Source organism: Adiantum capillus-veneris, chromosome 17 (assembly GCF_014529385.1).
Source record: "Adiantum capillus-veneris isolate H3 chromosome 17, ASM1452938v2, whole genome shotgun sequence".
NCBI lineage: Eukaryota > Viridiplantae > Streptophyta > Polypodiopsida > Polypodiales > Pteridaceae > Adiantum > Adiantum capillus-veneris.
The window spans coordinates 53,063,724-53,075,934 of NC_140947.1; the positions used below are offsets into that span (position 1 = coordinate 53,063,724).

Sequence of the window (12,211 nt, forward strand, 5' to 3'; positions counted from 1 at the left end):
TCATTCATGGATATGCTTAGGCTAGAGGTTGATGTATGTGAGTTAGAGCTAGGCATTGCTCTTACCACACAGGGTTCAGGACAGATGGATGCTCTTGGTGCACATGTGACATGCGATGGACACGAGAATGGATCCTAGGGATTGGAGTTCGGGTGTCAGGGTGATTTCCATGAGTGGAGTTCTGAGCCAGATTTGACTAAGATGGTCAAATTGGCAGATATTGCTAGGATTGCATCAGCATTCGGGAGTCTCATGTATGAGATACTCATCTCGAGACCCGAGATTGCATTTTGCAGTAGGTGCATTTGCAGTGGGAGCAGTTAGTCATGCAGTGACTGACGTTGGCCTTGAGCATAGGGGTACTTTGCAGCGTATGGTGAGATACATGCAGGATATGTGTGGCTTTGGTGAGGAGTATGGTGTCGATCACTCTATACTTCCTCTACAATTAGATCTGGATGCACACAGATTCAATGATCCAGTGGGCATTGGCTGAGGTCATGCTTGTGATGGCCTTGTACACGTTTTGTACGGTTTTCTTTTCTCTCTCACAGCCACATTGGCCTTTCCGTGGGAGGTTGTTGGGGTAAAGCCCCATGTGGCCGGTTAGGACAGGTGCCCGCCCACTATACTTATTCATTATGTACATAATAGAATAAGGGGGCTCATATGTAGAGAGTGAGTTTCAGCCCCTGCAAACACAAGGTCTCCTCTCTTCTCCATCGTTGCACACACTCTCACACACTCTCGCTCGCGCTCTTCAACTCTTTGTGATGGCTCCTTCGTAACCTCAATCAAGTTTAATGGCGTGATCTTCGATGCACTTGGATTATTCGGACATTGGGAAATCAAATGATCTATGCCACATCGATTACACATGTGTATCAGCATTGTAGACATGCTCACTTGATTGGTTTGCATTAGTGTGGCGTTATTTTGTAGCCTAATAGGACACTCGGCCACACGATGTTTCCCTCCACACTCATAGCATTGAAGAGGTGGTCTCTTGACAGTGTAATTGATAATTTGGCCTCTTGCAGCAAGAGCAACTACTTGATAGACAGGTTTGACTTCTTCCCAATAGTCCTCCATGTAGTATTTGGACTTTCTTCAAGCACATCAATCCCATAGGCAATATTAGGGTCTATATCTTCCCTCATAGCCTTCCAAACAAGCAATAGATGACTCACAACCCACTTGATTCACAGAAGTGATTCTTGGATGTGGTGATTGCGGTCCTAGCACTGGAGGTGGTAAGGGTGTTGTTTGAACGACATTTTGGGCCGGCATGGGACCAGGTGTTGTGACGTTTGTTCAAGAGGTGGGGCCGGCATCAATGCAGGCACTCGAGGTGTGTCTATCCATGATAAGGTTGGTCTATTGGCCATCGCACGCTTAAATACTATGCAATCCTTAGCTTGATGACCATACCTCCCACAGGCATTGCAATTCCCATTGAATTTTACTCTAAAAGTAGGGCATTTGCTAGTACTATGCGGACCATAGCATATTGAGCACCATTTTTGCTCCCTTCTTGGATACGTATGATTGTTTTGTGGAGAAAAATTGTCTCTAAGACTCTTTTGAATGGCCTTGGTGACATCTGCTAAAGTCATCTCAGATATCTTTGGCTCCTTAGCAATAGGCTTTAGGGTCATTGGCTGATGCCCCGATGCTTGCGATCTAGATACTCTTTCTCTTTGAAACATTAAAATTATACTCCAATTGGATCGCATTGGTGGTGACCGCTTCCAAGTGGTGATACCTCTAATGACTAGGCCATCGTAGATATCACATGTCGAGCTGAGAGGCTACACCCCAAAGCACTCCTTCTCGTATGTATTCTTTCAAGAACAGTCTCCTAAGAGTAGGGTAAATTGTTTCTTCCATCCTTAGCGTTCTATACCAATCTCCGAGATGGTCGCATCTCAATGGGGGTCCAAAAGGAGATGGTCTATCAAAGAGCAATGTGAAATAAGTGCTTCTAGACTTACCTCAACAGGGGACCAAGAGGAGAGATGGTTACATCTCAATACGGGTCCAAAAGGAGGTAGTCCATCAAAGAGAAACGTGCATCTAATGGAGCTTAAAAGACCTTAGGTTTAGCTTCATTAAATACCTCCAATAGTTAGTGTTGAAAGTCCTTTGACCTTAGGCAAGCTACGGTTGAGCTTGAGGTGGGAATCCGACCTAAGCTTTAGGTGCTTGTCGTGCTTGATGACTAAGGTGCGTGCTTGATGACTAAGGTGCTTGAGGTGCTTGTCATGCTTGATGACTAAGGTACTTGAGGTGCTTGTCATACTTAATGGGGGGTAAGGTGCTTGAGTCAAAAAGAGACCCTACAAACTTAATGAGGAAGGTGCTTGAGAATCTTCGCATACATGGGGGGTAAGGTGCTTGAGTCAAAACTAGACCCTAGAAACTTAATGAGAAAGGTGCTTGAGAAGCTTCCCATACATGGGGGGTAAGGTGCTTGAGTCAAAAAGAGACCCTACAAACTTAATGAGGAAGGTGCTTGAGAAGCTTCCTATGCATGAAAGTCCCAAAGTTAGGGGAATCTTTGACTTAACCTTCCACTAACCCAAAGGGCACATGGGACATATGTCAGACTCTCCCTAAGCTTAACCACATGGTGTGCTTGAATGGTATTGGTTGGGCTAAAGAGGGGTCCAATGAGCTTCTAGTTCAATCCAACAAATATCTAGATATTTTCAAGCTCTCTCTCTCTCTCTCTCTCTCTCTCTCTCTCTCTCTCTCTCTAAGGGGTAAGGAGGACACTTGTCCAAAGACTACCCATGTACTTTAATGCATGCTGCATGTGATTGGCTAGGGGGGGAGAGGGGTCTAATGAGCTTGAAACATGTGTAAAAGCTACAACTCGATCCAAGCAAGCAAGGAGGGTGTTGGGGGGATATACACCACACACACACTCATTTTGTGGATTCATTCTCACTTGGTGAAAGTTGAGGAACTCCACCTTCTTCTCCAAGCTTGTGAGAAGTGAGAGCCTACACCAACACTCTTGGCTATGGAATGAAAATCCAACCAAGAGCCATGCTTCAATTCTTAATATTGTCATCTTCTCCATCTTCATTACTATGCTATTATATATGCTAGCAAGAAGAGTGATGATAAGTGAGGAACTATTTCTTTCTCCTATGGAATGTTTCATCTTCCTCTTCCCTATCCTCATTCCCCGCTAGCTCTCTCCACCTTCGAAGGTGTTTGAGACCTTGGGACTGAGGTTTGGGATAGTTAATGCTTTCTACAAAGTTTATGTTATGCTTGTGATGCATGAACCTTTCCATCTTCATTGCATCACCTAGTTCACAAGGAACACAAAGATTGTATTGTACCAAGTCTCTCTTGATGGGAGAAACTATAATACAAATGCCTATTGGAGGAGGTACCCGCTCCGTATGAATCCGGTCCTCAATTGTTGTCATGTTCTCTAAACTCTCTCTCTTGCAAAAGTATTGTTCATGCCAAGTTAATCAAGTACCATGTTTATGTTGCTACCATCAATTAAGTTCACCCACTATGCTCACAAAGTAATCTCACAAAAGTGCTTTATCTAATTTCCTAATTCCGCTACTCTCAAAATTCATAGGCCATTTCCCTTACACTATACAAAAAATATAACATCCTTTCGAGATCATTTCGCATAACCCTTAGCCTTTTCCACCTGTCAACTGCACTAAACAATATAATATCAATTCCATTACATACCTCTTCGTTAGAAAGCAACTGTCCTTATTTGCAAAGATAAAAATCTACAAACCATACTTGTCAAAAATAGTGATTAGTATTCTGTGTCAGAAATAGCACGTTGTGAAATGAAAAATTTATGAAACGGAGCAATATTGCTTGTGTCTGTCGTCATCCACATGCTACCTAATCTAGTGTCCCATACCACTAGAATAAGTAGTATATGTCATACCCTGATGAATCAAGATATCATTGGTCACACTCATCATTCAATAATCAATTCTCGTCAATCTTAAGTTCAACACTATTGCGATAGAAAATCATCATATAGCCATTCCAAATCCAAATCCAAACATCTGCCAACATGTACCCATTTCAAATCCAAATCCAAATATCCTTCATTTTTTATACCCGGGTAACAAAATCATACGAGTTACAGTGGCGGCCAGCCACTACAGTATAATTTTGTGATCGGTGTTGCCTAAATCAGCAAATCTACACTTGACGTGCTGCCTAAATTGGCGAATATGCACTTGTACTGCCTAAACCGGCAGATCTGCACTTAATACTTTTTTAAACAATAAATGTCTTATTTACCAGTGTGTTGCTTAAATTGACAGATCTGGTAGGACAACTGGTGTTGCCTAAATCGATGAATCTACACTAGGATGAGCATGTACACATTGCCTAAATCGGAGAATCTATGTGTACGTAACCAATTGACTAGACAAGGCATAAAAAATGATAGAGTATCAAATCAGAATAGGTTGGAATGTTAGAGTATCTACCAAATGTTGGAGATCGTCCCAAATCAACTGAACTCATGCTAGCTTAATATCAAATGATGTCAATAGAATTTCATTTAGTACAAGTTTAAGCCACAATGTGAGAGATGGTTGAAGAATATAGTGCTTCTAAAAAGCATATACCAGTGTGTGCGTGAGGCTGTCATTATCAAACTTGTACTAAAGGATAGTTAACAATTTCAAAATGTGTCAACTTAATGTTAATGAATATGATCATACAAGTATAGATTTTTATACTTGGTAAGGATTGGTAAGAGTCCTAATAATCAAAGTGCAAAGCCAATCCATAAAAATTAATTGGTCTCAAGGAGGACTTGGGATGTTACGGGTTTGCTATCAGATTTTGGCATAGGAGTAAGTACCTCTTAATAATCTTAGTTATCCACAACGGAGTACTAGAACCATAGGAGGGGTGTCATATACAAGCAAAGAATAAGTAACATCAAGTAATATGAAACAATAATTTCAGTGCCATATGATGCAACACTAAGAATAATTGCAAATGTAACAAAATTGAAATCGAGCTACATTACAACACTATTAATGGACATAATTGTACATCATTGAGCCAATGGCTCGTGGATATTATCATGAGAGCAGTAAAGATAAACTAAGAGAACTTGACGATGTGCAAAGCAATTGGGGTGATTAATATTGCACACGAATGGAAGATTTGTGACATGTTAGTGATGCGAGATGCATTTCTCAACAGCCCTATACAATGAAGATCGTCGATGGATGCCGCTTCCAAAGGTGGGGCAAATTGTTTCATTGCAACTCTCTAAAGTGAACCATTGGGAATTTTGTAATAAGATTACCATGTTTTGTATGTGTGCATGTGTCTCGGGGAGAGAGAGTGCACATGTGAGTGATGTGGTTGTTGAGGACCGACTCAAGGGAAGTGGGAACATGCATCCAAAGATAACAGGAGGAGTAAGAGATAGACAGAGAGGGATAGGGTACTAGTTTTGTTATGAGTGTGAATTTGTTCCCTCATGGAATGAAATGTTGCGCATGGAAAACGGTGTTACCTACTCATGCAATGTAGATTTTATTTAAAGATGCAATCTCCAAGTCCACCTAAAGAAGATAGGAAGTCTTTCGAGATGGCTATGAGTTTGCATAGTTTAAAATTGCTTCAGTTGTTTTTTTTTTCTTTCTAGTGGTGAATTCTAGCATCTGGTGATAGTCTACTATGCCGAACTGTAATAAAGATTTTCTTCACTAGAAAGTCGATAAGGAATTTTGTGCAATCGAGGTAGCTGGTAGAGAGGTGTAGGACTTTTTCATCTTCCATAATCTGAGAAACAATCACCAACTCTTCATCCTTTGTGTACACTATTGAATGTAAATACTTGATTATTTGAGGATGGTAGTGCGGCATGGGGGGGGAAAACATAATCACCAAACCCCTAGATCATTAGCAAATGACTACTGCAAGCTACAGTGCATATTTTCTAAACACTTTAGCCTCCCCCACTATCACATTGAAGGATTCACCTCACCGAGTAGAGTTGATGTCAAGCCATCTGCCTTTGATTTTGCTTGCTTTATAATGAATCTCTTCAGTGTGACCAATTAAGCAGTATCAGTGCCCAACTAAGGAATTTGATACTCGAGGAAGAAGAGAAGTGTGTGACCCCAGTCCTGCACGATGGTTGGAGTCGTCATCTGGTTTAGTTGGTGATTTTGCTAGTTGTAAGGGCCTAACTACTAACGATACCAATGGATGCTATTGTTGCTACCGAGGGGAGCGGCTGCCACTGCTTCAACCGACAATGAACAACTATTGTAGCTACTCATGCTTGTCCATTGCTGGTCCGGGTGAGCCATGTAGGCAGGAAAAAACCTCCTAGTGAGGAAAAAAATGCTCCGACGGTCCTAAGTGTGTTCACACACATCACTACCAAATATATGATAACATAATCCACTCTTTGAAAAGGTTTTGGGGCCTTAGGACACTAAGAGTTTCTCTTGAATTTCCTTGAAGATAAAATCATCTTATGGATTAGTTGCTTTATTTATCGTTTTTGGTTTAACCATGAGGATATAAGACATTGTAGTGTGTTCCATTTCCTTCTTGTTATTGCTATCCTCAAACACCAGCTCAATTCCTTCCTTCAAAGAATGAGGTTTTTACAAAGTGGTAAATAGAGACTGATTTCTTCACGGACCTTGGCAGGGACTATTCACTTCATTTGTACAAAACTCCTTGCCCAATATCAGCTTATGTAAGCTCAAGCCACTTGTCCACCCAAAAAAAAAAACAGAATACGTTTAGCACAATGCTAGTATTCCCCATCTGTATTAATCCATTTCAAGGGAATCTGTAATCAATCTGGTGAGACACTTTGCTGTAGGTTTCTCAAGAGGCCTCTTCGATTGAAAAAGTAGACAAATGGGTTAGCACCCTTTGTATTCGACCCTCTGCATTGTCCAGTTTGCCACATAAAAGGCCTATTTGTGCCATGGAGTGGGAGGTCTGCATCACTACGAGCTTTCATACACCCCCGGCACAGCATAGAAAGCTCAATCTTATACCATTATTAATTGGACGTTGACATCATCCTTAGATATTCACTTATTCATAACTAAAGAGTGAAATTCACAGCTTGCTCCCATTTCCGAGCAAATTTTTCTTTGGAAGTCCTCAATTTTACATGCTTCTTGCCATCTTCCAGCATTTGCATACATATTTGCCATGAGCATATATGGAGTTGAACACTCTGGATCTATCTTAATGAGATGCTGAAAGCAATTGAGTCCTAGGTCTAATTCAGAGCAGCTTTTACAAGCACTCAACAAAGCTAGCCACATCTCTTTGGATTGAGCCCCTGTCATGGAACCAAGAAGCTTCTCAGCCTCATGCAATTGACCAGATCGTGCAAGAAGATCCACAACACAAGTAAAATGATCGATTGTTGGGATGATGGCATAATCTATGGACATGAGCTTAAATAAATCAAGACCTCTTTGTGCACAATTGACATGGCTACAGGCACTCAAGACACTAGTGAATGTCATTGCATCCGGTTTCATACCATGCTCTTGCATGCATTCAAACAACTGCAAAGTCTTGGTTCCCTCATAGTTTGCACCATACCCTCTCAACATTGCATTCCATGACACCAGATCTTTGACTTCCAGGCCGTCAAAGACTTTCCGGGCCTCAACAAGCAAGCCACACTTCCCATACATGTCAACTAAAGTGTTGCCTACAAAAGGGTCACTTTCGAAAGATTTTAATATAATCTCTGTGTGCACATCAAATCCTTTGTCTGAGGCCCCCGTGTCACCACAAGCTTTCAGGACACAGACAGCTGTGAAAGCATCAACAGGAACATCACCATCTTGCATTTGTTCGAAGCAAGTCAGTGCCTCTTGGCCAAGCTCATATTCTACGTATCCTGCTATAAGCGCATTCCAAGCCACGACATCCTGCACAGACAGCTTCTTCAACACAGCATATGCTTCCAAATGTGAGCCACACTTGGCATACATATCAACTAAGGTGCTTTCAAGTAAGGGATTACAATAACCCTTTTGGCAAATATCAGTATGTACTTCCTCACCCTTCACGAGGGCTCTGAGAGTGGCACAAGCTTTCAAAATGCATATTAGTGTGACTTCATTAGGAAGAAAACCCTGCTTCTGCATCTGCTCATAGCAATCCACTGCTTCTTCACTTAAACCATTATCTGCATATCCTGCAATCAATGCAGTCCATGACACGACACTTCGAACCGGCATCTGGCTGAACACTCCATGTGCCTCTGATAAGCCACCACACTTTACATACGAGTCAACCAGGGTACTTCCTACAAAAAGATCGTTTTCAAAACCTTTCTCAACAATTTCAAGATGAGCCTCCTGCACCTCCTTCAAATTGAGAGAAGCTTTTAGCAGGGCAACAAGCGTGTAGCTGTTAATGCAAACACAGCTCGCCTGCATTCTCCTGTACAGATTCCAAGCATGCTTGTAAAAGCCACCTTGAACATAACCAGATATGAGGGATGTCCATGCGTGCACATTTGGGTATATCGATCGTTCAAAAATCTCTCGAGCACTTGCAATGCTTCCACATTCTACTAGCATAGGCACTAAGTGGTTTCCCAATGGTCCCTGAGTTTCTAGGCCATTCCTGCTAACAAATCCAAGCAACTGATGGGCTTTCGCTAAATCCCTTCTTTTCCGACACTTGTGGGAAACACATATGAGAACGTCAACTGAAAGCTCACTAGCAAATGGGTCCAGACTCTCTAATGCCTCCTCTAAGGTAAGCACCTCCCAATTGATTGCAGCTTTGCGATTAGGGCCTGCAGCTGGCATGTTCATCCATTGGACCCATTTCTGGACCTGCTATCAACAATTATCTTATAATGTCTGAGCCAAATTGTGCACCATATTAGTGACTCAAACCATCACGGTCTCGCTCAAGAAAAGGGTTTCATGGTGCTACATGAAGAAACTTACTGCAAGTAGAAACCATGGAACCTTTCGTCATAACACATAAATATATGCGTTGTCAGTGCCTCCATCATCAATATTCTGCACATGACATGACGCAAACCATACAAGCACATAAAACAAGTATACGGAACAGTCATGAAGCTCACCTCCCATGGATTCAATGTTACTGCTTACCCTTGCAGCTCTAGCCATAAAAACCCACAAAAGTTGGTGTTTCATACCACCAATACATTGTAGTGGTGATCACATATGAGCCAATACAGTTGTGGCAGCCACTCGTGCAGGAATTCTTCGCTTGACAGATATCGTTCCCTTTGAGATTTGTTTTGCCAGCTCCCTTTAGAGATTGTCTATGGTACAAAGTTGCCTATTCCTATGAATGTCCTGCGGCTAACACCCTTGCACAAGATCACTTTCGCATTTTGCAAAACGTGACTACATGAAGGCAAACACTACAAAGACGCTTTGTAATTAGGGACGCTTACAAAATTTACGAGCGTCGCTTAAACGACACCTAATAATTTGCTCCATAAAATAGTAAAAACGTCATTTAGAGCGTCGCTAAATGTGTTGCACATTGTGACGCTTGTAGTGATGCTTGCAAACTGAAAGGTGTCAGGTGTCGTATAAGTAACGCTAAAAACTTTTTTTTTTAAATCCCCAAAATTTACTCGTGGGAGCCATTTTCACTCTTGTAGTAGTCGAGCTCCCGACGCCATTGTGAGGAGTCAGACCCCGACACCATGGCTATTTGGTCTAAAGCGGCCTCCACCCCATCTTGAGCTCACACAGACCTCCAAACCCATCTATTTGGCTCTTCAACGGCTAAGTACACACACACACACACACACAAATAAAATGATATATTAACGTCTTCAAAAAGGCCAAAATGACCTACAAGACCAATATGTTACATTATGGTGAATCTCATACCATGTCTGAGTACAAAAAAAGAGATACTAAATTGAATCTAGAAGTGTTACTAGTTGGAATTGTTTTGAGGTATGTGTTGGACACTACTTGATCAAGTGATCATTAGCTTTGCGATAATGGCAATGCATATTCTTTTTTCCCTTTTCACCATAATTCCCGTATGAGATGTTGCCAGCAGAAGCATTAGGAACAAGTGACTTGCCACTCGTTGAAGAACCATGAAAAGTGGCTACATTACTGTTACCACCTTTTCTTTGAGCAAAAATAAAGGCCTATTCAACTGCATGTTATTTAGCCCTGTCCTTTCTTGAATGTGACTCTTGCAACAGCAATGTGCATAATTCATCAAACTTGACAAAATCAGGATTTCCTTGGGTCATAAATCTCCGAGTACTAGCAAAAGTCTGGTAAGAATTTGACAAAGTATCAAGAACATTCTGTACAAGGGAACTATCAAAAATGACTTCGCCTGTAGAAGTGAGTTTTGCTCATTAATATCCTTGATACCAACAAGGAAAGAGTCCATGTCATCTTTCTCATGCATAACCTTTGAGTCCAATACTTTACGCAACATTGCAATTTTAGCCTCATTACAACTTGCATAAAGACTACTCTAAATATCCCAAGCTTGTTTAGCTGATTTAACTTAGCAAATGTGAGGAGTAATAATGTGCTTCATAGATTTTAATGCAATCAATGCACGAGCCTCTGTATCTCTAACATCCGAACAAGCCTGCTCAACCGCAAGCAAAACAGCTCTAGCAACAACAATCCTGCCACCAAAAGCTACAACATCCTTAACAATACATGTATCCACAAAATCTGGACGTACATAAATGTTATGCACAACATTTCAAACACCCTTTGACACAATAATTGTTGCATCATGTAAGCCCACATTGAGTAATTGTCCCCATCAAATTTATCCTCAGCATTAAACATCTTGAACAAATTCGTATTGTTATCAGCCATGGGCAAGTGCTTGCACTTAATGTGAAAACTGCCCAAAAAGAGGAGACACAAAGTGGGACTAACACATTCTATATAGCACAACCCAAAGAAGACTGTAAGGGACTTGTTCTGCAAAAGATTGCACTGACAAAAAATCTGCACAAAAGGGTGAAATTGCTTGCACAATACTGTCAGTAGTGGAAATAGAGGCCGAAATGAGCCTGAATGGAAAATGTGAGCAGACTAAGCTCTAAGAGATTACCCAAAGTATTTTTCACCTACTAACACTCACCAAATCTCACCCAAATTGGAGAAACTGAAGAGGTGTGTGTTGGCGATGGTGGCGACTATGCTCAGCCTAGGACGCAACTTGCTCTTATACCAATTGTTTGTAATAGGGTTTCAAGGAGACACACACATCTTGGATAAGTTATAGAAGTTCAAAGCACACAATAGAGAGTATATTTCTTAGTGCACAAATGAAAGATAAATTATCCCTAGAGTGATGGGTGTACATACAATGCACGGGGAAAAAACCTTTGAGTGAGGGAAAAATTTCCTTGGCAATCCTAAGAGTGCTCACACACATCACTACCACATATGTATGGTAATAACTCATTGCTCAATATCACTTCATGACAAGAGAGCTCGTTGCCACCACTATGTAAAGCCTTTCAAAATATGTGAAAAATGCATGGATGCAATCGCTAAAGTGAAATGCGTGCAATGTTTGGGAGAAGAGTGCGAGCCTCTTCTATTTTGTGCATGATACATGTCTTACTTATGGGTCAAGATTAGTGTCAAAGTAGTCACATGCCTTGCACAACGTGGTTTATCCATATAACCTTTGTTTCATGTCCCAATACCATTTTTTTTCCATTTCTCTCAAAATAAAAATCATCAAGTGCAAAATAGAAAGAAGTATTCAAATTGGAATATTTTAGTACCGAGCCAATCTTGATAATATATGCAATATTTAAAGAGCAAGAATAATCACGGTTATACTCACGATAACACTCGTGGTAATATTTAAAGTTAAAAGAAATGTCTTCCCGCCCCCCTCTCTCTTCTTTGGCCAACCTATTTTGATCTCTCTCTCCACAAAACACGGTCAAAGATTGCAGTAAATGTCTTCAAAGTTTCATAGTGTTTAAGGTTTTTTGAGAAGATCATCAAAGCATTCTAAGATCACCTTGATGATTCAACAATAAGCCAAAGGCATCTCCCACGGTTGTGCCTTTAAAATTGCTTCCAGAATTGTACCATCCTACTCGAGGATGAAGAAGAAGCATATTCAATGGTCATCAATAGGCTAAAAATACTTTGCATACAATCTCCATGCA

General features: G+C 41.1%; 1 protein-coding gene across 1 annotated transcript; it reads right to left on the bottom strand.

Moving 5' to 3' along the window:
* Positions 1-6,629: 6,629 nt before the first annotated feature.
* Positions 6,630-9,435, bottom strand: LOC147437255 (pentatricopeptide repeat-containing protein DOT4, chloroplastic-like). Its single transcript, XM_086486836.1, has 3 exons — positions 9,159-9,435; positions 8,988-9,062; positions 6,630-8,870 (listed from the first exon to the last, which is right to left on the bottom strand). Exon 3 carries the CDS (start codon positions 8,847-8,849, stop codon positions 7,092-7,094), a length of 1,758 nt encoding a protein of 585 aa, XP_086342962.1. The 5' UTR covers positions 8,850-8,870; positions 8,988-9,062; positions 9,159-9,435; the 3' UTR covers positions 6,630-7,091.
* Between the last annotated feature and the right edge of the window lie 2,776 nt (positions 9,436-12,211).

Excerpts from the sequence above, each read along its gene's own strand:
- LOC147437255 (XM_086486836.1), bottom strand. The coding sequence starts at position 8,849 with ATGAACATGCCAGCTGCAGGCCCTAATCGCAAAGCTGCAATCAATTGG.